The sequence below is a fragment of the Papilio polytes genome, unplaced genomic scaffold (genome assembly GCF_000836215.1).
Source record: "Papilio polytes unplaced genomic scaffold, Ppol_1.0 DF823177.1, whole genome shotgun sequence".
NCBI lineage: Eukaryota > Metazoa > Arthropoda > Insecta > Lepidoptera > Papilionidae > Papilio > Papilio polytes.
Window position 1 is genome coordinate 3,553,676 of NW_013526027.1, and position 26,407 is coordinate 3,580,082.

Here is a 26,407-nt window from a genome sequence, read left to right on the forward strand (position 1 = left end):
CGCAGAGTACGCCTCCTCGCCCTCGCCCTCGCCCTCGCCCTCCTCCATGCCGTACTGCGCCTGCCCACCCCACACACGGTATGTACAACTCTCGCCTTTGGAAAAGTTCATCGACATAAACATATAAAGATTCTCACTCGCAAGAGTTGAAATTCATGTTCTTCTCTGTTCTTCTGTGCTTCTCTTTCTGCAGCCGACATGGTGGACATGGCGGCATCTTCGCCCTTTTCAAAATGCTCCTCAATGTGCTGTATCTAAGAGATTATATAAGACTATTTCAATGGTAAAATCTTTTTATTTAAATAAATGAACACATTTAAAATAATTTAATTATAATTTTAACATGTTAAGAATGTTCTGTTCAGACCAGTTCGTGTTCGGAGAGGGGCAGCGGCTGGCAGCAGACGGGGCAGTTGCTGACGGGGCTCTCCTCCATCATCACCACATCCTCGCAGGATGCATTGTCAAGCTGCTCCTACAAGACAAATCACAATAAAACACATAAACAATGCATTTCACGTTTTTTACCTTATTTGTTATAATACTTACAGATTTTTGTGGGCTAAGAATATCTCTGTGTTCAACATTAACATGCACTTCCACCTCCGGACCGCTTGCATACTCCTTTTCACATATCGGACATTGAAATGTGGAGGAATGCGGTCCTGGAGACATGGCCATCGCACTCAGAGCTAACGTGGGGTTGTCCAGCGTTATAGTTGCATTGTTCATCCCCAGGGTTATGTTCTCAGTGATGTTTGCATTGTCATTAGCATTTGAGAGTAGAGAGGGTGATGTCAGATCGAAATGAGCCCTGTTTATATGTTCCTCGAGCTTCCTCGGACATGTCGATTTGAAATCACATAACAAGCACTGTAACAATAAAATTGACAGTACATTCAATCAGTTTATATTTTTTAGATAAACTACGGACAAGTTTTCTTTGAATGTATATTCGGGGAAACCGATATTCCACGTTTACATTGTTTTCTTTCAAATTTTACCATCGAATACGTATAAAAACTTATGAATAATATTGTCGTTTTTAAATTTAACAACAAACAATAAATCGTACTAAATGTATATTGGCCTTATTACTTACTTTTCTTTTTATTTTTTTACGTATGGATATATACATTAATACCTAGTTATTAAGAATATAATTCAGTTATATTTACGAAAGTACAAAGAATTTTGAATTTTGAAAGTTGTGCGATTTGGGTGTCATTGTCAATTTCATGCTTGTCATCTGTCAAACTCCGTCGATGCGTTCAGAAACCTAAATAATATAGTTGTTTGGTACAGATGTATGTAATTGATTCGCTATTTTCTACTGAATTGTACAATTTTAATTTACTACTGAATTTCGTGGTACTACTATACAGGTTCATTATATGTAGTCAAACTCATTTTTATTCTTTCGCATAAGTGGGGAGTTAAAATCATTGAAAGCGGTTCCGTGGAGGTGCGACTTTAAGGCAGCATCGCTGGCGCCTATAGACCATTCGATAGTGACTCGACTGATAACGAAAAATTGACCAGGCACCGTAAGTCCGCGAACGGAGAATCGACTTGGTAAGATGCCAATAATTGCAGCCACTAAATTAATATTTTTTGTGTTTTACAAATTATTTTATACCTGAACAGTTGGACTTGGCGTTGGTGGTGTCTTTTTAGGAGTGTTAGCTTTGAGCTTCAGTGCCAGTTGTGATCGAAGCGGCGATCCTTGACCAGCGCTCGCCATTGACAACTAGAAAAATTAATTAAGAATCAAGTGTAAAATACCATTAAAGTCTTGTTGTTAAGAAATTCAAAACATACGCGACAGTCACTGATCTGTATAAAACGATCAATATCATTTAGACACAAAACATACATATCTTACAGCCTGTCCATTTAGAGAGCTCACTGGCGACGGTCTACACAAGTCTACATAGTATTTTAATTACGACCCTTAATCAGACTAGATTATGTAGAATCGCTCATAAAAAAAATGTTTAAATGTCAAAATGTTTGTAATATGTTCCTGAATATTCATACCTTATTTTTATTCGGAGAACCTTCATAATTATCTACGTTATGACTGGGACTGTTATTCATGCCTGTAATCGCAAAATTAATAAATAACAAACGGAAACATAATTGTGGTATACTTTTTCATTAACCTTAAAACGTTATTTAATAAAAGTCAGTAGGTAAAATTGATACGAACCCTTCTTGTCGTGACCATTCATAATTTCGCTGTCGCTTGAATTCTCTCTGCTATGATTTTTTTTCGGTATCACCCCATTATTTATATTAATGTTCTTCAGTCCATTACATAGATTAGTATTGTTGGGGGAGCGCGAGCATATATCGTCGTCCTTTTCGCTCCTGTGGCAGTTCTCCTTATCGTAGTAGCCGTTATGGTAGTTGGAGTTCTTCGCGATGGCGCCGTTGTGGCATGGCGCGCCGGCCACATCGGGGCTGTGCCACCCGTTGATGGAGCCCGGCGTGTTGTAACTACAGCTGTCGGTTGTTGTCATTTTAGAATCCTCATCGAAACTGTAACAAAAACATTAAATCTTTCAGAGGGAACTTGTTTTCACTCCTGAGACTTCTTTCTAAGTTGTTCTGTTGTAAAAATGCTTAACTCTCAGTTTGCCAACGTCTTCAAAAAAAATGTTAAAACACGAATTTGTTAACGATTGATATTTAAAAGCTTTGCCAGTAGTTGTCGCTTCATATTTAGGTCTCTATCACTCACCTAGGGCTTTGGTCATCAATAAAGGCCATTAGCTCCCTCTCGGGCGTAAGATAATGCAAGTGCACGCGCTGCACGTGGGCCACGAGCTGGGCGTGCGGCACGGAGCAGCCGCAGAAGGGGCAGTCGGGGCGGCCCGCCACGTGCGCCTCCAGCGTGTGAGCCCGCATGCCCTCGTCCGTCAGACCCTCCGCCCCGCACAGCTCGCACGTGTAGGGAAACGGACTGCTCGACATCCTGATATACAATAAAAACTATATATATTTTATCTATACTAATTTTTAATCTAAAAATAAATTTGTACCTTTTATTTTATTACACAATTTTATGTCAACTATAAATTAATATAATTTAATTATAATTACGTAATATAATAAACATGAATCAATAGTAACTTGCCTACGGGGTACACAGTACAGTAAAGCACAGATAATTACTTATTAGTAGCATAGTAACGATTCACAACAAATTAGGCTAAAGTGTCAAATCGATAAATTTACCGCAGTTTTGTTTTCAAGGGAAACGCAACATTATCTATGTTTGTCTAGAAACTGAACACGTATTCTTAAAACTAATCCTTTTTAGTTAATATTACTGATAATTCTTTAGGGAATATATAATGTTAGATTGTTTAAGTGCTATCTAATGAATCAATATAGATTAAAATATGTAAAAATGTACTCACTTTCCTGTGTTTTATTGTCAATGTTCCGAGGATATTTGATAAATTTGTTTAGTAACACTATCTATAAGGCTTGCTACTTGTGTTATAGGTGACTAATAATAACATTTTCTAACATTTAATTGTACTTAAATAGCTAAAGATCACAACTCGACCACGAATCGCCATTCATGAAATTCAGAGGCAATGAAAAAGAAAAAAATATGTTCACGCATGCGGGAAGTTCAGTCGAGGTCGTGCCCCCTAGCGGATTCTGTAGGACACACGGAAGTTAGAAAAGCTTGCTAGTAACGAAACAACGAATAAGTTACTAATCAAACATTATGTAATATATTTACATAGTGTTACTTAATCCTACATTAAAAAAAATTAACTACATCTTGTATAAAAAAATTGTAAATCTAAAAGATTATTCTGTAAATTTAAAGTACATTCTATGAAAATGCATTTACTTTTAGTGTAAGGCAAGTATTTTAAATATATGTTAGTCAGGAGTGAACATCATGCCATCTATGGAACACTATACAAAAGTAGATTGTGGTAACTTGAGGTAAGTAATTTTCCTAATAAAGTGAATGAACAGACAACAGAGCGCGCTGACTGTTGAAGTTTTCGGTTTCGTAACATGTTTTAAACAAAGGATGTTTTAAAATGTGTCCTCTACGATGTAGACTCTATGCCAAACATTTTGATCATAAAACCAAAAGATCGCTAAACCAAAAGAACGAAAATTGACCTCAATTCAAAGATGCCATTTCTCCTCTCCTCCAAAAGTAGTAAGGCGTGTATGTAGATAATGTTTTTAAATTAAACGTCACATTATCTGTAAGAAATGTTTTCATTTAATAACAATGAGTTCGCGGCGTTGTTTCTCCATGCATGGAAACAATATCAGATATTAAGACGTAGATAAATGGCGCGCGGCAACAAGCCGAGGGGAAGTGTGTAACGAAAATTCTGACAGACTACTTAATGATATTATACTTTTAAAATATGATCTTCGTGGGTCTGTTATTACTTACTTACATTTATAACTCTCTACATTTCCTTTGGGTTTAAACACACCACTTCATTGTCGTAAGTATTCACATTAGCTTCGTATACATTGTTTATTTCATGACAATTCTATTTTCATTATTCGTCTATGCCTACGTGTTTGGAACTATCCCTTAATATTGCAAACTGCGTAGAACAAGGACAAGCTGCTTGCCTCAAACTGTACCTTAAGGACTCGTTAACTCGAACCTGGAGCGTCGTGATTTTATCTTGTGTGCGTTGCAAAAATAATACCTTTCCTCAGCATTTCTTATTCAAATTGTCATTACCTTATTTCTTTTTGCAGTAAGATTCTGTAGCTAAGTGATTACGCTCTGGCTTTAGGTTAGATTTCAGATGAGAAAAAAGATCAGTCTTTGTTGCTAGATGTAACAACTCACGCCCGTGACAAACAGGGGTAGCCAGATTATGAATTATCATTTGGAGTTTATAGCAAAGCTTTCTCATTGAAGTATTGAATTTTTTAGCAGTTATTCAATGAAATTTTGTAATTCCCTTTCGCTGGTCATTAATAAATTGTTAACGCGACCGCGAGCACGTATCGTGTCACGTTCGCTCACTAAATTGTCCCGCAAACGTGATTTAATGGAACCATCGGCCATTGCGCCGCGCACTGCGCCGTGCATCGCGCCGAGCACCGCTACTAAATCTTCATTCTCACTTTTAATATGCAACCGCTTTTTGTGATTGCACTTTTAAAACATCAGGAGTGTTAGTAACAGAAGGAAAAGATATTAATTACATACATGTTTGTCTGTATTTGGAAGGATTACTTTTACAGATTTTCTACAAATTTTCATCATTTAATACGTAAATTATATTGTCTACCATCAGTCCGTCTTATTCTTGGTAGTTCTTGTTAGTTAGTCTTTATTGATGATTTTATCTCCATTTCCATAAAGAACAACTAATAAAATATAAAAGATTGTAGACCTTTGTAGAAAATATTTGAAAAATATATATGTTAAGTCAAGGTTGCTGCAATGTTATTTATGGTTGTGAAAATACAGAGCGGTGGCTTTTGTCCTAATATCCCGCGCTTTTCCAGCTGTCATGAGCGCTAATATACGAGTGTTGCCAGTCGGTTACAGTAACGACGCGACTACGGGTCAAGCAAACGAATATCATTTTATTTTATTTGTTTATTTGAAATATTGTAACCTTATACTACTTGTATATTGTAAACATTTAAATAAATACTCTACGGTGATTTTGAACTATTACTATATGAAATTACTTCGAGAAATAACTCTTATTGTCTATTATCTATGTTAATTGTCCGTTAGTTAGTTATTATTGTAGCTGTATTCCTGTTTGTCTTTACTTATGTATTAGCGTATATGTAAGCAGAGATGCACGGCTTGGTTACAGGATCGCAGGCTTTTAATCAACACAGCCCGCTACCTGGCGATGACGGCACTAACGACTTATGTGCCTAGAACGCCGCTAGGTGGCGTGTTGATAATTCTCCCTTCATGTAAGCTATTTCGTACCGAGAGTCTAGGTATGGTTGTATTTGCAGGACGTGTTGTCGTTTTGTCAACTTTGTGTCCAGTCACTGAACACTGACAGGACTCGCTTAATGAGGTCTTCATTGCGATTACATCACTTACTATCGATTATATGTTAATTGGCAAAGAATGTTTTTAATGTAACAAATAATGTAGATTCGTTATTTACGTAGATTTACTGTTGGCTTACATTTACTTGAAAATATTAATACAAAGTAACATTTTGGGCGGCGCTACAGGAAAGCACTGTCACATATACAAGTTGTCATGACAGGTGGAAAAATTTAAATAAGGCAGAGTGAGTCGGGTCGAGACCATATCCCCTGCGCCGCAACAAGACAAATAAATTACTGTGAAAAAACATTTGCAAGGTATTTTTCCACATGTAGGTATTTCTGGGTTGCGAAATTAATTCAACCGAAAAAAGAAAATGTGCTTATTAACTATAATAAATTCAACTAACATTTATTTTAATAATTAATCAATGTTTATAAAGCGCTTCGTTTAAATCGTACAAAGCTTTTGTGGAAAACTCGTTAGGTGTACTCTTGTATGCGAATGCTCTTGTATGATAATGTATTTTCGGTTGTTCAATGGAAACCTCGCAAAGGATCAAAGGGAGAGTTGTAGAGAGGCTCCACACCGGTTACGTTTGATTAAATTACACCGCGGCACTGATTCCAGCAAGCACGCTGCGCCGGGACCGGTGCTGCCCTCTATAAACCCCTGATTAAATTCAATTGACGATTTAAATGACAAACCCTAAACCCCAGACGAGACGATATTAACCTACATCTTACAAGGCCTCACTCAATTATTACAATACTAGCTATCGCCCGCGGGCTCTCTCTGTGCGAAATGAAAATAATATTTAGTTAGTAACATCTATCAGTCACGTTTATAATAATAGTAAGATTATCAACATCATACATAATTAGATATAACCTTTACTTATGAAGCCTTTAATCACATTATAAACTTCGTGTAGAATTGGACACATCTTGCAAACACAATCCTTGTCTACGGAAATCGTTTCTCAATACGAATGACGTGTAGGGAGCTGATATTTCCTCGTTCCTCGCTACTGTTAGCTCGTATTGCATGACAGTGATGTGCAAACACCTCGCTCTCGCCTTGTGTTAGCTAGTACAGTGCAGACGGGTACACATGCAGGCGAACAGCCAACATGGCCGCCGCATGCTGACTTATGCTAATCTCTCCATTGCAAGCTACGAGCCGTTAACATCTTCGTAAACCTGAAAGCTCGTAGTATGCTCAGATTATATTAACCAAATTTAATATCCGTATATCCAGATCAAGTTTGTGTTCATTTCACAGCACAGCTTTTGCTATTGTCTATAAAAATCCAAGCGAAGAGATGAGGTCATATTTCAAGCTTACCCGTTTCGAGGAGAATGTGTCACATTGACGTTGTCAGATTAAAACGATCCGTCAGAGTTGGGGAGAGGGAATAGTCCTGCGCATCCCATTTGTTGGAGCGAGCCGTGAGTTATATGGGTGAAGGCCTGACAAACAGCTGCCAGATGGGTCTTCTAATATATGCAGGCGCTGCGCTATATTTTTAATGTTTTGAGATGTTTGAACATGGTATACATGGAAATTATTATAATATTCCAAAGAAAAATACGAAACGTACGAATGACATAACTTTTACAAGGTGCAGGAACTGCAGCAAATCTGCAAATAACTGACAGGTATCGAGCAAATTTGGCACTCGTGCACACTCAAATCCAATTAAATGCAGTGCCAACTTGTTAAGTTGACACATATGGAGATACTCGTAACTCTCCCGACATCACTTAATGAGCATAAACTTGTATCAACATAATTTATACCTGAAGAACCAACTTTAGTGCATACATATTTGGAAATTGTGTTTGAAACTTACTTTACACTTCCCTTTATTCTGCAAAGCTGCTTAAGTCCCGTCTAGGCATTATACAGTGATAGTGAAGTCTATTGAGAGAATTTGTGACCTGTCCCCATGTTCCTTTTAGAAAACTGTAATGTACTATCACACTGATATACTCCGGACCGGTAGGGCTAAAGAACTAAAAAGATTTTTCTATATAATAATACTAGTAGAAAAAAGGAAACATTTAAGAGACACGTGATTGTTTAAATTTCAACAAAACTTAATTACAAACACGTCGCGGGACAGCGTGTCCGCGTCGTGATTATATTTAAAGCTGTCAGTTACCGTCAGCTCTGAACACGGCATCACGTATGAATCTAATGAAATGGAGACTGTATTGTATAATGTATGTATAAACCAACAAACAGACAAATCCTATCATACAAACTTGACGTAGCAATAGGTAATAGGTAAATAATATAACTGAAATTACCTTAAATCTATTCATTCGTTTAGTTATAGTTAATTAATGTAAACATATGAGATCGGCTGTCACCCATAGGTAAAATGTATTTTAATGGATAAATTAAATATGAATGTAAACGGATGTAACGGATACTGATTATAACGCTATCTCCAGTTAACATAGTAATATCAGAATTAATATTATTTTTAATTAAATAGTTGCCAAGCGCTGCGTTGTATATAATTGTGTTTACATTGGTTTAAACACAGTAATGTGTATGCTTTACATTTGTAGTGTAGTCGATTGATTCTCGCGGGACGAAGTAATTATTTTAACAGTAATGTTAAACTGTACTTGCTGGAAATAACTCCCGCCTCTACACTACTCTTGTATGTCAGATATATTATGCTTACTTTTTATTTTTAAAACCTGGTACTGGAACTACTCAAGTAATTTTTTTTAACAAATATTTCCATCACAGTACAAATTAATTCCAAATTAAATGTATGTTAAGTACGTATAACGAGGTATACCGTGTTCGCGGCATGTTCGCGGGATGCACATTTTCACGCTCCGTGCCTCACAACAAAGGGATTTTCATAAGTCGTAGAGTATGCGTTGGAAATGTGAGCTCCGTATCTGTGGGCGGCGGGGAGTGTGGGGTGGGGGGAGGCAGGCCGTGTGCATCGACACGGGATATAACGGCTGCAAAACACGAGGCACAACCCAACAACGAAACTATGCAGTAATTGACATTTGCGTAAATGATTTATTTGGATAAGGCACATATAGGAAATATAAGGTCTAGTTTTCAAGATAAAAAATGAAACAAATGTGTTCAGCGTATTCGTTTAATCATTAGTTAATAAAAGAGATGGTGGTCATGCCTTGGCGGTGGCGGTGTTGAGTTGGCAGTCGCGGTAGCGGCGCAGCCAGCGGCGGCCGTTAGCGGTTCTATTGAGTGACGCCGTGCAACCGTAGCCGCCGTTGCCGTTTACCATCATATAGTCGAAGCAGTCAGTTACGCCGTCGCTGTTGCAGTCCTGTAACAACATGCAGAGAACCTCATGACTAAAATTAGTATGTCGGCAACGTTTCTTCCGTTTTTGCGGGTGTCCATGAGCGTCGCATCAACAAATATTAGGCGATTCGTAGATCGCAATGATTCATTCGATTCAGTGGTGAAAGTTTTTAGGAGTCAGGATGTCACAGTAATTCTTTTTCCTCTTCACAAACTCACCTTTCCAAATTTCTGAAGATATCCTTCTACGATCCTTTTAGAGCATTGGTAGCTTCTCGCGCAGTCCTCCCACGCTGCGAAAAGACAAATTATGTTGACGAAGATAATTCGAAAGTTTACTGCGTAAACTCTGTATATTTTTGACTTGATATATTCACCGTGGTTCCTCTCGGGATCGTCGTCGGGGAACGTGACTTTACCGGCGTCGACCCAGTATACACGGGAGATGTTGAAGGGGCCGCAATAGCCGGCCGTGCACCCGTGTGCGGTGTTGCAGTCCGTCGACACGTAGCACAGGCAGCGGTAGCAAGCCTCCGACAGGTTCGAGATAAACACTCCTGAGAAGACAACATGGCTAGTATACACACATACATCTTTCTGTCTCTTTCCTCAGCATAGCAAGTACTACTCTTACACAGCTGGTAAATTGTTTTATAAACTTATTATCAAACTCATGTTCTCTACAACTTCTCACAGAACACGTGTCAGAAGAGGTTGCGCGATACGCGCTTCGCAAATCGAAAACTTTTCCGCGAACTTCAACTGATAGCAAAACTCGCTCAGAATATTAATAACTTAAGTCAGGAGATTAGCTTTTGCAAAGCAAATAGGCGTGTCACCGTTTACACAAAGTGCATACGACGGAGAGTACTGAAACCTTTAAAGATTCCTTTGTGGCATAAGTAAAGGATTTAGAAGATGAATTGTTAAAACAGGAAAATTGGATTACAGCTGTTAGATTTTATTTAGTTATGATTAAAGACCTGTTTGTGCGGGTTATTGTTAGTGTACAAACATAACTTAGTACAACGTGGGAAATATGTTAACTAGTTACATTCATACTCTTGATTGTTATCGTAACAAACGTGAGCATCATTTTCCTGCTCGATCAAATAATAGGAATAAACATTTTTGAACTAAACACGGTTATCCAGCAGTACGTCGTACATCATTTATGGTATCCATTAAGTCAAACATCGACAGTTGTCGACAAAGACGCAACGCATACCGCAGAGAACATACTTTTTTGCGACCTTGAGATCCTGAATATCAGGTTCATTGACTTTGGAAGCAGGTCCTGGTGACAATGTGCGTACCTGTGGCAGTGGGCCAGAGTAGCAGAGCCGCCAGCACGCACGCTGGGATAACAAGAACTGCTGTTGCCATCCTTGATACCAAGTTCAATTTTTCTTTTGTACTGCAATGTTGATTTTTTATTTGGCGTAAAGTTGTGTTATTATAACTTGGTTAATAATTTTACATAAGCATGAAGTAAATAAAAATAATACTTATTTAAGCGTTGTCGTGTTTTTAAACTCGTTTACTATTCTTTTGCCGAAAGGACTTGATGAGGTTATTCAGAATATATTTTAAATGACATTTTTTTTAAATACACAAAAAGCAAAGCAGTTTGGACCAGTTTTACTTAATGTTGTGTCTTTTTATTACATACGGTGAGATTGCCTTGATATTAAAAGTACTAATTATGATGAAGCCAACTGCAATGTTACCTTAGTTATTAAGAAAAATTTACTAATTTTCGAATAGTTAAAAAAAAACGAAGGAACAAAACTCTTTCCACTCTCCTGAAGTCGTAACTTCCTGTAATAATAGTAAAAAACACTTACACTATTACGTTATTTATTTTAAATAACTACACAAAATAACAGGGTTATTGTAACTTGTTGGCGACAGTTTGTCTCTTAATACTGAATACTATATATAAAAACTATTTAATTAAACAAGGGCGTGCACGCCGGTGTGCTCGCTCGTACGCGACTGCTCACGCTTTGTATTATCTCATGATAATCAGGTTTTTTACTTATATGAACATTGTTATAGGTATAGTGTAATAATTAGAGTCAGTACTGATTGTAATTTCCTCGTACCTTTGTGTTGTGATGCGTGCGGTTAAACCAGAGTAATGAGTTTACAATACGACAGAACAAAAGTCACGATATTTTGACAGTAATAATTATAACTAATAATCTACGTATTGGTGGAAAGAGAAACATGTAGTTACGTTACCTATCACTTTTCAATTACCATGACCAAAGTGTCAACAACATGAATAAAGATAAGTGTTAATGTTCGCAATAAATCCAGCGAGCGGCCATTACACCGCCACTCTAATATTCACGGACCCCACATTGGGGTCCTTTATTACGATAATCTCGCTATATAAATGTCATTTCTCGCTACACAGACCTTCAGGCTTACCAAAGAATTTAGATTTATATCGCGAAGTTTTCACTTAAAGTCTGTTATTGAAATAGTTACGAGGTCTCAGTTCGCACTGGAATTAGTGAACGAGCTCTGTCACGACGACCCCAAACTTAAACAGATATATGTATAGTTACATTTAATGGATCTATTTACAATGAAGACTTTTTATTTTATGATTAGACTAGCTATTTGCGTGCGGATTTATCCGCGTGAAAATATAAAAACTTATTTTATTCTTTACATTTGTCAAATTATCAATAGCAAATGTCAAAATGACATGACATGACATGACAAACCTTAGCAATCTTTCTTTCTTGATATTGGCATCAACTTATGGTCTCTTTCCCACATTAGGATTTTTATCCAAAATTTTTACCCCTAAGTTTAATGGCGTGAAAATATATAGCCTAAAGCATGACGTAAGTGTAGGGCTTTTTATTAAAAAAAGGAATTATTCAAAATTATGCTGTAATTTCTGACATCTTAGGCAACAAAGAAGTGTGTATTTACGCTTCATTATAATAGTAAAGAGACAATGAAAACTTAAATGTATTGGATACAACACTAATATCATATGATTAAGAAACATTTAGTTAAATTACTTTATCTATAATAATATTATAAAGAGGAAAAGTTTGTATTTTTGTATGTATTTGATTCACGCAAAGCTACTGGGCCGATTTAAAAAAATTCTTTCATTATTAGAAAGGTAATTTATTTGTGAGTAACATAGGCTATATTTTAATTTTACGCGGGCGAAGACGCGAGCAACAGCTAGTAGAAAATATTTCGAGGTTTAGGTACCTTAATAAATCGAATATGATACAAACATATTACTTGAAATAGTTGACCTTTAATTTGACATTAAACGTGCAGCCTCTGACCTTGCCTTGCAAGTAAAGTCCGAGCGAGATCCTATAAATATACAAAATAAAAAATTATGTACCAAATTTGATTAAAAAACATCCATTCTAACATCAAGGGCGAAATGACAAATTTGGAAACTTTTTTGAGTTATAATTTTTTTATTTGTAATTAGCTGTTCCCGGGCGGCTTCTTTCGCACGGAATCATAAAAACTTTATTTTATTATTTGCGTTTGTCAATTTTTTTGCAAATGTCAAAATTACATTTATCATAATAATGTTGTTGCCTTAATGTTTACAGTTTGTACGAGTAGTTTGTTGTCCCACATGAAGGTTTTTTTTCAATTCGTTTACCCTCCTAAGTTTAATAGCGTGAAAATATATAGGCGTGTTGTAAGTGTGGGGCTTTTATTAAAAAAGAATTATTCAAATTATGCTACAATTTCTGACATTCTACGCCAAGAAGTAGGGAGTGTTTACGCTTTACTATATTAGTAAAGAAGTGTAGATATCCATACATTTGTTTTGTGGGAAAGAACCTGACGAGTGCGCGATTTTATATAAAAGAGGTAAATTTGATTGATTGACGACTTTCGTGACAGATGTTAGAAAACCTGACGGTTATTGAGCGGATTTTCTGTTCGTTGTTCTACAAAAACCATAATCCCTTTATTGACTAGTAATACTAGTAAGAGTTACACAGCCGAAATAGCTCAGTTGGGAGAGCGTTAGACTGAAGATCTAAAGGTCCCTGGTTCGATCCCGGGTTTCGGCAACAAAGCGTAAATTATTAGTAATTTTTTTGATAAGAAAAAGCATGGAAGTGTCTTAATAAAGATGAATTGGTGGTTTTTATGTTTATTTTACATTCATGATGCTGTATGGGAGGGTCCGCAACCCGCTCCTGGCTTCGCTCAAGTTATTTTGTACCAATTACATTTCCACAAGTCAGGAACAACACATAATATAAAATACCATACTATTGTAACTAATAACAGAACAATAACGAAGTATTCCGGCGTATCGCGAGCCACAAATCACTATAAATATACCATTTGTGTGCATAAAGAATCGGGAGTGCAATAATTGTTGCATTTGCGGCCAGTTATCTTGTTTGTTATATGAACATTGCGGTCATTGTGGGTCGATACTGACATCGATATGAGTAAAAATTTACGAAATAAATGTAGCGTATAATTGGCTTTTTTTGATAAATAAATTTATCCTATCAAACTAGCTTCTTTGTATTGTCTAGTTGGCAATGATAGTGTTCACACAGCCGAAATTGCTCAGTTGGGAGAGCATTAGACTGAAGATTTAAAACTCCCTGGTTCGATCGCGGGTTTCGGCACTACGCAATGAAAATTGCAATATTTTTTTATCTAATTTTTTTTTAGAAATAAGTAATCTATTAAAGCAAACTCCATTTGTGGTTTACCAAGTATATAAAAAAAAAGTCTGCCGAAACCCGGGATCGAACCAGGGACCTTTAGATCTTCAGTCTAACGCTCTCCCAACTGAGCTATTTCGGCTGTAATGAAGATAGTCAAATTTCATTGTAGTCGTGATTTGTATATCTTTAAGAGATTGCATCACTTTTTTGGCTACTTATAGGCTTCTATAACTAATAGTAATTTTCTTGTATATTTTTCTTTATAACATTTGTATGACCGCAAATCCTTCTACAAGATTTTCGCCTTAGTATTTCTGTAAGTTTATTATTATTAACTACATATTATGCCTTATTGTTTGCCACAAATATTAGTAGCATTAAATAAACATAGTAGAACCGTAGCCACCGTATTATGGTTACTGAGGATGGCATGCGCGTGCTCCGACACCTCAGAGCAGGCTTACTGCCGCGCCGCGTACGTGTTGACATCGCGTTCACATTGTTGCACAACAAAGTACACACAATATTACTGTTTGCTTACTTGATCAACTGTAGACTTAAGTTTCATACAAAGTAACCGTAATTTGATGAATTTTGTAAGGTTTCATTGGTTTCGATTTACAGTTAATTAGCTTTCGCCCGCGACTCCGTTCGCATGGAAATAAAAAAAAAAACAAAATTGAGTAGCCTCTGTGTTCTTCCAGACTATTCTCTACGTCTATGCCAAATTTCATCGAAATTCGTTCAGCCGTTTAGGCTACAAACTCTAACAAACATCCATCCATCTAAACCTTTGCATTAATAATATTAGTATGATTAATTGTTCCAACATTGTTAAAAGTGAAAAGGCATTGCCTAATATCATAAGAGGTATAGAAAAACCTTAATAAATGTTATACTAAGAATGATAATATAAATCAACATAATGTTACAACGTGCATTTAAATAAATACAAAGTGAAATTGGAATAAACGACGCAATGTTGGCATTATCAAGACATGTTGTGTCGTATCCAATTTAGTGAGCAACAAATTCAGTGAACATTTGCAAATGATATGAGCGATAAGTAACAGAAAGGAGAGACCACTTGTTGCAGCTCGCAGCTTCGCGCCTCGCTCTGACACCCGCCTACGATATTACATATCTACTAAGAATTATCTTCGCACATATCTTTATACTTATGTTCCTAGGGTTGTAATCTATTATTACATATATTTTTCTTGTATTAATTTCGTCGCAGGACATTGAATTTTATTTAGTAATTTTTAGTAAAAGTCTGTGATTTTTTATTTGTGATTCCTAATATGTTATTTGTCCAGACTTCATTATTTCAATGTAGTTAAAAGTTTTTCGCTTTCTCCGCGGTTCGGTCGTGTTATTGATTCGGTCTGCTTCGAATAGATAAACTTTATCGGCAGCTAATGGCCCGTACTTTTTGCGATGAGTGTTTGACCGTAAAATAACGTTAAAGCTCCTTTTCACGGCAAATTAACTTTCCTGATACGATCACTATTTATGAGGCTAAGGAACTTTACAATAGAACCACATTCAAAGCGTTATAAATTTATACTCACAAGCTCCATGGCAACAATTCATCGATTGATTTAAATTTACATTTCCAATATGATGTTTTAAAAGTAAGGTGCTTTCTCCTTTACCACTGAATCTATACTATTATAGTAAAGCGTAAACACACACTTCTTTGTTGCCTAAGATGTCAGCTATCACAGCATATTTTCGAATAACTCTTTTTTTAATAACGTCACGTTTTAGGCTATATATTTTTACGCCGTTAAACTTAGGGGTAAATATTTTGGATAAAAACCCTAATGTGGGAAAGGGACCATAGTTATTGCCAACATCAAGGAAGCAAAGTTGCCATGGTTTGACATCATGTCATATCATTTTGATATTTGCAATTGATAATTTGACAAATGTGAACAATAAAATGAATTGTTTTATAGTTTTATGCCGATGAAGTCGCATAGGAACAGCTAGTTTATTTATAGTGAAAAATATAACCGCGATGACGTAAGATAATTTTGATTGATTTGAGAATAACAATCTGAGGCGGTCAAAGTAAAAACACGTATTTAAACAGTGCCTTACTTTATTTTCGGGTAATAAAGTCTGATTTTTACTTGTCGAGATATATATACGTAGTTAAATAGTTATTATGTAGGACGTGTTAGTGATGTTTTGTGAATTTGCATACAAAGTGAGGGAGAACGACTTTCAGACTCGCTGTTGGCTTTAGTTAGAAATTCGCTTCCATTTTTTCCAACGTGACATATAAGGGATAATTTTCTCTATATTTTCATAATGACAATATAACAATAATGTCATTGAAAAGGTTACTCTAGTAGAGGTTATTTCACCAAGTAAATTGTGAAGGAACACTAAGAGCTAGGAGGTTTACCTTTAAAGTCCTTGTAAACAGTTATCAATCAAATAAAAGTAAATGTTTTAAACATATTGTGTGTAATGATTTCTTTCAATAAAGTTACATCGTATGTACCCGGACCGTTATTGTTCTCGTATTAGCGAGTTCGCATTGCGTAACGCTTCACCGCGCAGCGCCTTAGTTGCAATAAAAACTTACTGATCTCTACTTAATATCAGATTTGCTTGAATATAGGAAAATATAACTTATAGACATAACGTGCTAATACTCGACAACTCCACCGCATACATTGAACAAACGAGGTCGATTAGTAGTTACAAATTATTTTACATAACATCCAAGATTATTTTCAATGTTATTATGTTATGAACAGTATCTATTCATATAGAATTATCATATAAATAAGCGGTGGTAAGAGGATTGTATTTAAATGATTTTCTCTGTAAAACGCATTAACTCGTTACGTTATACCGCAGCTATATTTTACCGCTAGCAATTACCTCTCGTGATCATACAACGGGGAACCCGTTTGAATGTAATTATACAATTACGTTCAAACGGGTGCTGCACCAGCCGCAGAGCTGCACTAACTGAGATTCAACAACAAATGCTAACTATGGCTTTACATCTAATTTTAAAGACATATACAAAAAGAGATTCTGTTCGATTGGAGTAAGAACTCTTTCTTAACACTACTCTATTCCTTACTCAAACTTTTAGTTATTGAGTAAGCGAAACTTTCTTGTGCTTAAAAAGATTGATTAGGTATAGTGCCAAAGACCAAAAACTTGCAATATACCAATGTACAAATTCAATTGTCGTTAGTGTAAGCGACATTTTTCATTTAAGCTTTCGCTGCAATAGAAATACTAACGAGATCCCGCGGGAGTGCCTCCACCCCGAACGAAGGCATTTTTTAATTTCTGCAACGAAAAAAATAGAATATTAAATAATGTAGTGATATTTTCTCATCACTGAGCACAAAGAATTCACATCGCTTTATTTCTCTTTTTGTGAAAAACTATAGTTTTATGACTATTGCCTTTAACTACTTTGTTATAACTAACAGTTAAGTTCTTTATTCAGTGGTGATTAAACTTAAAAATACATTACAAAACAGTCATTTTGTCAGCTATGTTATGAATGCTTGCCGAAACCCGGGATCGAACCAGGGACCTTTAGATCTTCAGTCTAACGCTCTCCCAACTGAGCTATTTCGGCTGTGCTAATATTACAACTTCACAGAACCTCTTTGTAACATTCGATGTTTTAAAATCCCTCATGAAGTTTCACTTGAATTATATTGCCGTTTTTGTCTAGAGGACTATTCAAACATGACCAGATAGCCTCGTCATCGAAGTCATCGCCATGATCATCATATGATAACCGTAGCACATAGTCGTACAACCCTGTACGGTTGCTATGTGGTACGGTTTACATAGTAGACTACAAAGTCCAGTTGTCAATGTTCATACAATATTTTTTTAATTGTACCAGTATCCTACGTCATTGTTGTCGATGTGAAGTAAGTACTTGTTCATTCGTTATATTTTACGAAGAACATAGGTATAGCCGAAATAGCTCAGTTGGGAGAGCGTTAGACTGAAGATCTAAAGGTCCCTGGTTCGATCCCGGGTTTCGGCAGACTTTTTTTATGTTCCAAAATCCATTTATGTCCATTTAATGCTTCGTTGGTTGACTATGATTTATATTAAAGTTTTTTTTTAATATCTTTTATAGCATCTTCTCTACATTGACATTACCATAAATGTGTTGAATTATTCTAATCCGTTTACGAAATTTTCTTAAACAAGACACAAAGTTTAACACTAATGTTATGATTATATAATTTTTATAAGATCGTATACGAGTAGTTAGTTACATTTATGATCATGTAAGATTTCTTGTTTAGTACCTTTAAGTGATCATCACTCGGCCTAGAAGAAAAGAGCTCGCTATTCGATTTCATTTACAGCGAACACAGGAAAAATATTGTTTACAGGAGCTCATTCACAAAAGGAAAATCGTATCTAAGGTTCTATAATCCCTCACGTCGTCAGTTTTGTCCCCTTTCAATGCGTTGCCATGGCGACGACCTCAGGGACGACTTATTTAAATATATCTCAATTTCAGCTACGATTTAGGATAAAGTTAAAAAAAGAATTGGCAATGACATTTCAAAAAGTCAGTTTTCCCGTACCGGGAATCAAACCCGAGCTTCCTGGGTGAAAGCCAGGTATCCTAGCCACTAAACCATACGGGATACGACGCTACACTATTAACAAAAACAAACAATATAGGTACATACAATCGGAAGTGTCGTTGTTGACTAGATGACGTCACAGTAGCAGGAAATATTATAATAAATAATGCTATATACTCCGAGGCTTATGTAAAAGTATGAAGGGATTTCTTTCTAATATTTTCCCGCCGAAAAGTAATTACCAGACCCAGCTGTCGCTTTGATAAAATTACATTTTATTGTCAATTTGGTCGCGAGGGCGCGGCGCGGGGCTCGGGGCCCGGCGCCCGCGACGATGTTTTATAATGAGGTCCTCCCGCGGGACCCTGGCCCCAATAATAAGGAGCTTACAACTTAAACCCGAAAATTATTATTTCCACTGACTTTCATTTATACATGTACTATGTTGCATTCATTACGGTTCACGATTATTTCCAAATTAGGAGACAGATTTCATTTCTAAAATGACTTGATTTTCGTGTTATTTATTTTGTACATTGTTTCTTCGGTTTTTACATACAAAGTAAGTTATATTACACGAGGTCATGCTAGAGTAAATAACCATGCATTTGACGTATTATCATAATAAAAGAGTAATTTTTTCAACGTTATTATAATGTGCGTACTGATGCAATATATCCCACTAAATTACGTAACGCTTTCGTTTTATTGAGGATTAAGGTGGAAAAATTACTCGGGCTGTAATAAAAATGGGGCCCGAGAATATATTATACCTTTTCTTTATCGACCTTTACAACTTTGAAAACCGAAATTAAGTCATTGTGTCTTTTGTGAAACTTAGCTAAGATTGTCTAATATGTGTTATTAGTTAAAAATAATAAATTATCATATATTTTACTTGTATTTTAAATAGGACGCAGTAAGGAGCAACACAAAAAGTGTGTAGTTATAATGGTGGTGTGTCAATGGCGGGAGGGAAGCGTTTCGCGACGAAAACAGACGCCATTTCCTCAGCAAAATGGCCGCCGGAACGGACACTTTTAGCTCTGATTGCAACTTGCTTTAATGTGTTTGTCGTTTTAAAATTGTGCACTTCATAGCTATTAAAGATATTACGTGTTGTTAGTAAACATTTTTATTGGTGATCTTTGTACTTTTTTACTTTGATCTTTGTACGAACAAAACATACGAAGAACTTTCGGCAAACTGTCATCATCAACAACGTCCAGTCGCATAGAGTCGATGAACCAGGTTTACGTTCATCTGTTCGATCTTTTTGTCATCAGACTTGGACAAAATACAAATAGATAAACAATTTTCTAATTTAAGCAACGCACAAAATTAACTATAATTTATTTCATACTACACCAATATAAAACATTGCAAAAGTCAGAGCACGCTTGATAAAAGTCTGGCGAGCCGGTCGCGGACGAAAAACAATTTTTTAGAAAGCTGTTAGTGCCGACCATTTGTTTCAGTCTGTCAGCTTTTACTGCCCCATTCTATTTTTACGCACATTGCTCACATTGTCCTCTCTCTGTGGTACCCTATAATGAAATAACTGGCCACCAGCATTCATCAGAAATCTTACTCGATTTCAATACATCAAGCGTATATTAAAAAAAATTAAAATCTAATCTTATTACACGGATTTCCCTCACAAAATCTAGAAGTGGCTTTATATTATAACACTCTTAATATAATGTAGACAACAATTCATTTGATATTTAATATTCAGGCTGGCAACAATAAATTGAGCTTTATTATTCACGAGCTTTTGTCCACGCGATATTAAAGTCCAGGAATGCTGGAAGGTAACATAGAATATTTTTATTTATTTAATTAAAACTTCGTTGAACATAACGCAATACTCTGCTAAAGTTTCTGCTACGCGTGACATTTATTTTTTAAAATTTACTCTGATGCTATTCTACAAGGTAGTAGTTGGCCAGTATGACGCAGATAAATCATTAGATTCGACGCAGACGAGGTCTCAGATATGCCTCATACAGCAAATTCTTAAGAATGAAGCATAGATAGCGTAAATTAAGAGAAATTAGACGGATAGATAAAAAAGGAAGCAGAGTATAGTGACCGGGCTGTAGGAGCGAGCGTATGCATGTGACGCGCACGTGATAGATGACAGTTATTAATTACACGGACACTAAGCCTACCGTATTAGTGATATATTGCTGAGCGTGCAGCCTCCGCCTCCACCTCCACCCCGTGCCACCGGGACAGACCTTAGCTCGTAGCACAACAGGTTGCTTATAGCGTGCTTAACTAACTTTTACTCATAAAAACATATACATTTAAAATATAAGCTACTTGACATAAAATACATATAATTGGCGTAGTTAAGTACTTCAAACTTAATGTAACACGGACCGTGTTACTGAATACACAATACAAAATAATAACTTGGAAATGCTAGTAAGCACTTATCCTGTTACGAATTAAGTTGGAATGCAAAGTAAAGTAGGCCACCGAAGTTGGAGTTACGGAAACTTGTGAACGTCTACGAATAGCGAATATTTTAAACTATACGTTCAAAACAACGATAAGTCACCGCACTTTGTTATTCCCCGCATCCTATAGACATGACAAACTTCATTTTGTTCTACTAACTTCATAGCTAACCACAATCTCATTTAAATGTGTATAAAAGTCGACTTAGCTCTGTTTAATTTTCAGACATAGCGCGTAGCATCTACGTAGCACGTAGAATACGGTTACGTGCATTTACGGCTTAGTCCCTGTCTTTCCGAAGCAAAGCAAAGTCAGGGCGGCTTTAGATTGGTGGGTCGTCTACGTATTCATTAATATTTATTGATGTGTTTAAGTATTGCAAATATTCTTATTCTATTTTATTAAAACATCGCGAAATATTGTTTTGTTTAAATTTTCGCACAATATCAAGAAATTTAGTAGTTAAATGTGTGTCTGTACTAAAGCCAGCTATCTTCAGGAAACGGCGGCCGCGGCTCCAATGGCTTCCGCTACCATTCAGACTTATCAACAAATATTATTCGTTAGGTTGTATCCTTTTAAAAAAAATCTAGCCGTACGTTCCTGTGGCCATATTTATCCAATCTCGTTACTTGTCACAGTTTGTGCCAAAACTTTACCATAAATAACAATAAAAATCAACAGATACCCCCCTCCCCTTCTCCGCAACCCCCCACGTGTGGCAGCTCACGCAGTTTATTCCCAAATATATTATACCAAAATAAATCGAGTTCTGATTAAAGTTGATACACGAGCGATGCAAAACGCACACGAAATTACATCCGCTCGCTTTCAATTAAAATACATAACATAGTTTTAGTTGGTTGTAAAAAGTGAACGTTTAACTAATCTTATTTTAAAGTAATAGAATAAAATAATGTTAATGTTAAAAATGAAGTTTATGAAAAATTGGTTTCTTCAAGCACACGATTCCAAAGAAATTTCGGAATTAAAACTTCTGATCTGTAAAGAAAGTATAAAGCTCTTGGTTGGCGCAGAGTGTGGGGCGCGGGGCGCGGGGCGATTACAGCATTTCTTACTTTACTTGCGAGCGGAACTTCCAATCTGATACCGACAACAACTTTTTTTTATTAGTTACTACTAATTAATATCATGATTAATAAATATCGTCAAATAGTATGATAGACCTCTAAGATTTGATCTGTCAACAAGATGAATTGTTTGCTTTTTTAAAGTAAAAATTATTTTTCTCGCGTTCAATGTATTCGTATAACGAGGATAATTACTGCTTGTAGTTGAAAGCGATGATATTTCTTTTGACGCAAGCAACTCAACGTGTACAGCTTTTTAGTACAAGCACCTAATTATACTGCTAACTGCGACTCGAGTATGGTTTTCACAAAAAGTTGAATCAGGAAATAGAAGACTGTATATTTTCTACAGTTTTCTTTTAATTATTTGAGTAACCGTAAATGGTAATATTTAAACGCCCGTTGTCTTATATGCGTGTTATAATTCCGGAATACTAAGTATGGCCACTTGGAATTTTTTGGCAGACCCTATTCATTTTTATTGGAATACTAAACAGACCTGTAATTGTGCGTGGGTCAGCGAGTTCGCATACTGTCACGTCACAAACAGCGCTCGATGACGCCAGAGACTGCGAACATTGTCCACACAATACATACATCAATCAAGCAAAAATTTACAATAAGACTGCTTTCTTTTCGTGATACTTTACGTAGATTAAAAAGAATATTTAATTACAAATTTGTATTTGTATTCTTGAAAATTTTTTCGTAACGTAATCGATAAAAATTGTATTGGATTTGATTGAGCACTCGCAAACTTCACCAACAAATCTCATACAAAGTATATATAAAATATAAGTGATAGACCCTCGAATACTTAGACCTATGGCTATTCCTAGATATTCGATAGACTATTCTAACACAGCTACAACATTAATGAAATATCTCAAGAAACACTAGGCTATTCATAGAAATAACTTCATTTATTCTGTGTGCCGTTTGTGACACATTTGACCGGCGGCAGATCAAAGCGCTCCCGACCGATACATCACGCCCTCTGACGGAACTTTGATACAACTCATTAATAACTGTTATTTATTGCCTCTGCTACATTACACCTAAAACATCTAACTGTACTTAACTATTGCATTAAGAAACAGAAAAATAAACAATAGTATGGGTACATTTCTTCTTACATGTTAAGAGTTAACTGCAAAACGCTAATATTTTGTTTATTTGCTATAAAATCAGAAGAGTAAGAATAATAGTTTAGTAATTGTTGTTTCGTTTTTTTTATATTTTGCCATAGATTTAGATTTAGATTAAGTTTTCTAGTTGTGACCGAGTGTAACATTTATTACATGTTTTTTTTTTTCTCCTTCTACTATTTTTTGCGTGTTCTGTTTTTAGGAATCATTGAAAACCGGCGCTTCGGTGTACACCGAGCACATGCCGAATGAATTCCTTTTTATTTTTTTTAATAAACTGCTTTCTTTTTTTCTTTCTAATTAGAAATTGTTCGTAATTTGTTTTAATGGAAATAATAGATTTTAAAATTTATAGGAATAATTCTAATTGAACGAATATTTGAAACATATTTTAGATTTATCAATTTAAACTTGAAAGAGTGTTACCTAAAATTGTATTTAATTCGACAAGAGAGAGATTAATTAAGGTTGTCAGAAATAATTATTAAATGCTTTGATAAAATTAATCCAATTAAATTTGTCTCTGAAAGCTGAGAGCTGAGAGCCCCTTCTTGTTGAAGATATAAATTTAATTTTACTACATAGTTAGATAGGTATTCTTTAAAGCGTAACTTGTTTAGTTTTTAATATCTTCTTTCTTCTCAAGTCTATTTAACATTTACATTTTACATCTATATGTTCTAAGTCAACATTTATTACTTAAAGTTTACACTTGTGGTTAACTCAAGAAAATTAGTAAACTTCTGAAAGTCAACAATCGCGATGTTTACTTAAAACTAACTTAATTCAAATTTTCTCGATAATTATGTAACAAGCAAGTATAAATTTAAGCGATATCCTTAAGCACTGCTGGTGTAGTGGTATCATGCAAGATTCCCATTCTTGCGACCCGGGTTCGATTCCCGGGCAGTGCACACTTTTTTCCAAAACTTTTTTTTCATTTTCATGATAATACAGAGTTCATCGCTTTATTCTTTTTTAGTGTAAAAAAGAGAACCCTTTAATATTTGGGTTTTGTAAACGTAAATATTAAATTCAAGTGAAAATTCTATACTCAAATATCTTCTCGAAAGTATAATAGGTAATAATTAAAAACGCTGTTTCAATGTTCTTAAATTAAGGGATTTGTAGATACTTATAACTTAGGTCTATAATATAAAATTTAACTTTGGCTGCCTTTTCATTGCTCTTCTATATAATAAAATGAAACCTTTTACATTACAGCTCCAAGTACCCTATTTATTTGGAGAAAGATTTTCTGCTACATTCTCTACGACTTGAACTCTGACGGAAAATTTATGGCGGAACGTTTTAAGACATTAGCTAATCTTTATATAAACTACTGCTCGTAAGAAAACTTTCTCATAAAACGGATAGCGTAAATAAAAACGGAAAAAACCAAAGAACTTTTTGCATGTTTAACCACAAAGGAGGCACTTTAAATAGTCTTTTTATGTGTTTCATACCAACTTTTAGAGTACTTTTAGATAGTTCGTCAGAGGAATCCAGTTTGCAATATATTACACAACAGAAACCACGATTTAATAACTATCATAAAATAATAATCGAACTTTTAACATCTACAATTAGCTTTTACTCACGACTTTGTCCGCGGGGAATTAAAAAAACATCTAGAAATTAGTATAGTCTATGTTACTCGATGATAAGTGTAGCTTTCTAATGGTGAAAGAATTAAAATCGGTAGTAGTTTTTAAGTCTACAAAAATACTTTTCTAATAATCTTTTCTCTTTACAATAGTAGTGTTGACTAATAATTGAGAATATAAAACAATTTATTTAAATAACAACTTGCAAAATTTTCTGCGTACTAGTGAATAATTTTTAAACGCACTAAATAAAATTTTCATTGTTACGCCAGTTGTTGCTTAAACGCAACGTTTTCAATCCAAAGAGAATTCCTTTAAAGCAAATTAATTTCGCTGTAGAAGACGGATCAATTTCCAAACTAAAGTGAATCATTGAATTTGGTATCGATAATGTTTCAAAGGGCGTCTAAAGTTGTGTTCGTGAAACTGAAACTTAAGACCCTTGTTAAAGTTGAGTGTTCTATGAATGCGGCTCCAGCCAGCGCCAGCGAGCAGCGCCACGAGGAAACAGTTGTATTGCTTTTGAACTAAGCTGCGGTTAGTCTTCGGTAAAGCATTTTAGTGATGACTTTAATGCTAAAATAGTTAACTTTATTTGTATATTAAGTGAGAGAAACACTTAAGGTATGCTATAGTGTCATAGGAGTATAGGACTCTAGTAGGTAGTACCTTCCTATTGAGCGATTGCTCGTCAGTAGGAAAAAATACGCAAGACAATCTATTTAGTCCTAATTAAACTAGTTTCGCTGCTGAATTCTGAAACGAATCTTAGATACATTTCTTCATAAGCGCCGCTGAAGTTTAAATGCGACTTTATCATTTAACACGCTGTTACATACTACAAGTCGTCGTTTCAATAATTAGCCGTAAGTCCGAGGTTATAGTCATTTTGTTTTATTGCTGGTTTAATTTAGTTGTAAAAGCTTCCGAAATATAATCCGAATTAAGTTATTGTCCAATAAATAACTTGGGACCTCTAGCAGCGCATTGCTTTGAGTATAAATAGTAATAAATTTGGTTTTGCAGAAGACATTTTAGACGGTATTAAGGCGGGTCAAAGCAACTCTGCTATAAATTTAAGTTTAAAGCCGTTTGGTCCACTTAAGTTGGCGGTCTTAAAATTTATAAAAGGAAAATATTTACTTGCTCCCAGATGTGTTAATAGAATTATATTTTAACGGCCAATAAAAGAAATAATTAACAACGTATTTTAGAGAATTTCTTTTGACAACTCTTTATGTTTATATTTCAAATAATTTTATACTTCAGCTTAAGCACGAATTTCTACAGTTACCTTGGTATTTATTTTCAGTGGGTTATTTTAATATTTTTATTCATTTAAAATTTAACGTAAATAAAAAAGGAAGCAAAATCAATAGAGACGTTATACACCATGAAGCAGGAAGCAACGAGCAGTTGCCGTTCGC

At 35.4% G+C, this 26,407-nt stretch overlaps 2 protein-coding genes and 7 non-coding genes across 10 annotated transcripts in view; 4 read left to right on the forward strand and 5 right to left on the reverse strand.

The window, feature by feature from the left end:
* The window catches only part of LOC106105088, a 4,867-nt gene extending 1,887 nt beyond the window's left edge, over positions 1-2,980 (reverse strand). Inside the window, exons 1-8 of the mRNA XM_013285313.1 lie at positions 2,747-2,980; positions 2,213-2,544; positions 2,041-2,102; positions 1,640-1,750; positions 550-873; positions 368-475; positions 138-254; positions 4-60 (exon numbers count right to left, since the gene is read on the reverse strand). Of these exons, the coding sequence (XP_013140767.1) occupies positions 4-60; positions 138-254; positions 368-475; positions 550-873; positions 1,640-1,750; positions 2,041-2,102; positions 2,213-2,544; positions 2,747-2,979 (1,344 nt within the window). The 5' untranslated portion in view covers position 2,980. The remainder of the gene's footprint in view (positions 1-3; positions 61-137; positions 255-367; positions 476-549; positions 874-1,639; positions 1,751-2,040; positions 2,103-2,212; positions 2,545-2,746) is intronic.
* A 6,191-nt stretch (positions 2,981-9,171) lies between these two features.
* On the reverse strand, positions 9,172-11,971 carry LOC106105117 (lysozyme-like). 2 transcript variants are annotated; one of them, XM_013285350.1, is made up of 5 exons: positions 11,795-11,971; positions 10,672-10,772; positions 9,733-9,912; positions 9,575-9,648; positions 9,172-9,377 (listed from the first exon to the last, which is right to left on the reverse strand). In XM_013285350.1, exons 2-5 carry the CDS (start codon positions 10,739-10,741, stop codon positions 9,216-9,218), a joined length of 486 nt encoding a protein of 161 aa, XP_013140804.1. In that variant the 5' UTR covers positions 10,742-10,772; positions 11,795-11,971; the 3' UTR covers positions 9,172-9,215. The 2 variants fall into 2 exon arrangements, with proteins under 2 accessions (XP_013140804.1, XP_013140803.1); XM_013285349.1 differs by lacking the exon at positions 11,795-11,971 and adding an exon at positions 11,203-11,366.
* A 1,396-nt stretch (positions 11,972-13,367) lies between these two features.
* Positions 13,368-13,440, forward strand: Trnaf-gaa. The gene has a single exon. It is a non-coding gene; the product is annotated as a tRNA-Phe (tRNA).
* A 503-nt stretch (positions 13,441-13,943) lies between these two features.
* Positions 13,944-14,016, forward strand: Trnaf-gaa. Its single transcript has one exon. It is a non-coding gene; the product is annotated as a tRNA-Phe (tRNA).
* A 108-nt stretch (positions 14,017-14,124) lies between these two features.
* Positions 14,125-14,197, reverse strand: Trnaf-gaa. The gene has a single exon. It is a non-coding gene; the product is annotated as a tRNA-Phe (tRNA).
* Positions 14,198-17,610: 3,413 nt separating this feature from the next.
* On the reverse strand, positions 17,611-17,683 carry Trnaf-gaa. Its single transcript has one exon. It is a non-coding gene; the product is annotated as a tRNA-Phe (tRNA).
* Positions 17,684-18,033: 350 nt separating this feature from the next.
* Positions 18,034-18,106, forward strand: Trnaf-gaa. Its single transcript has one exon. It is a non-coding gene; the product is annotated as a tRNA-Phe (tRNA).
* Positions 18,107-18,653: 547 nt separating this feature from the next.
* Trnae-uuc lies at positions 18,654-18,725 on the reverse strand. The gene has a single exon. It is a non-coding gene; the product is annotated as a tRNA-Glu (tRNA).
* A 5,491-nt stretch (positions 18,726-24,216) lies between these two features.
* Positions 24,217-24,287, forward strand: Trnag-ccc. Its single transcript has one exon. It is a non-coding gene; the product is annotated as a tRNA-Gly (tRNA).
* Positions 24,288-26,407: the final 2,120 nt, after the last annotated feature.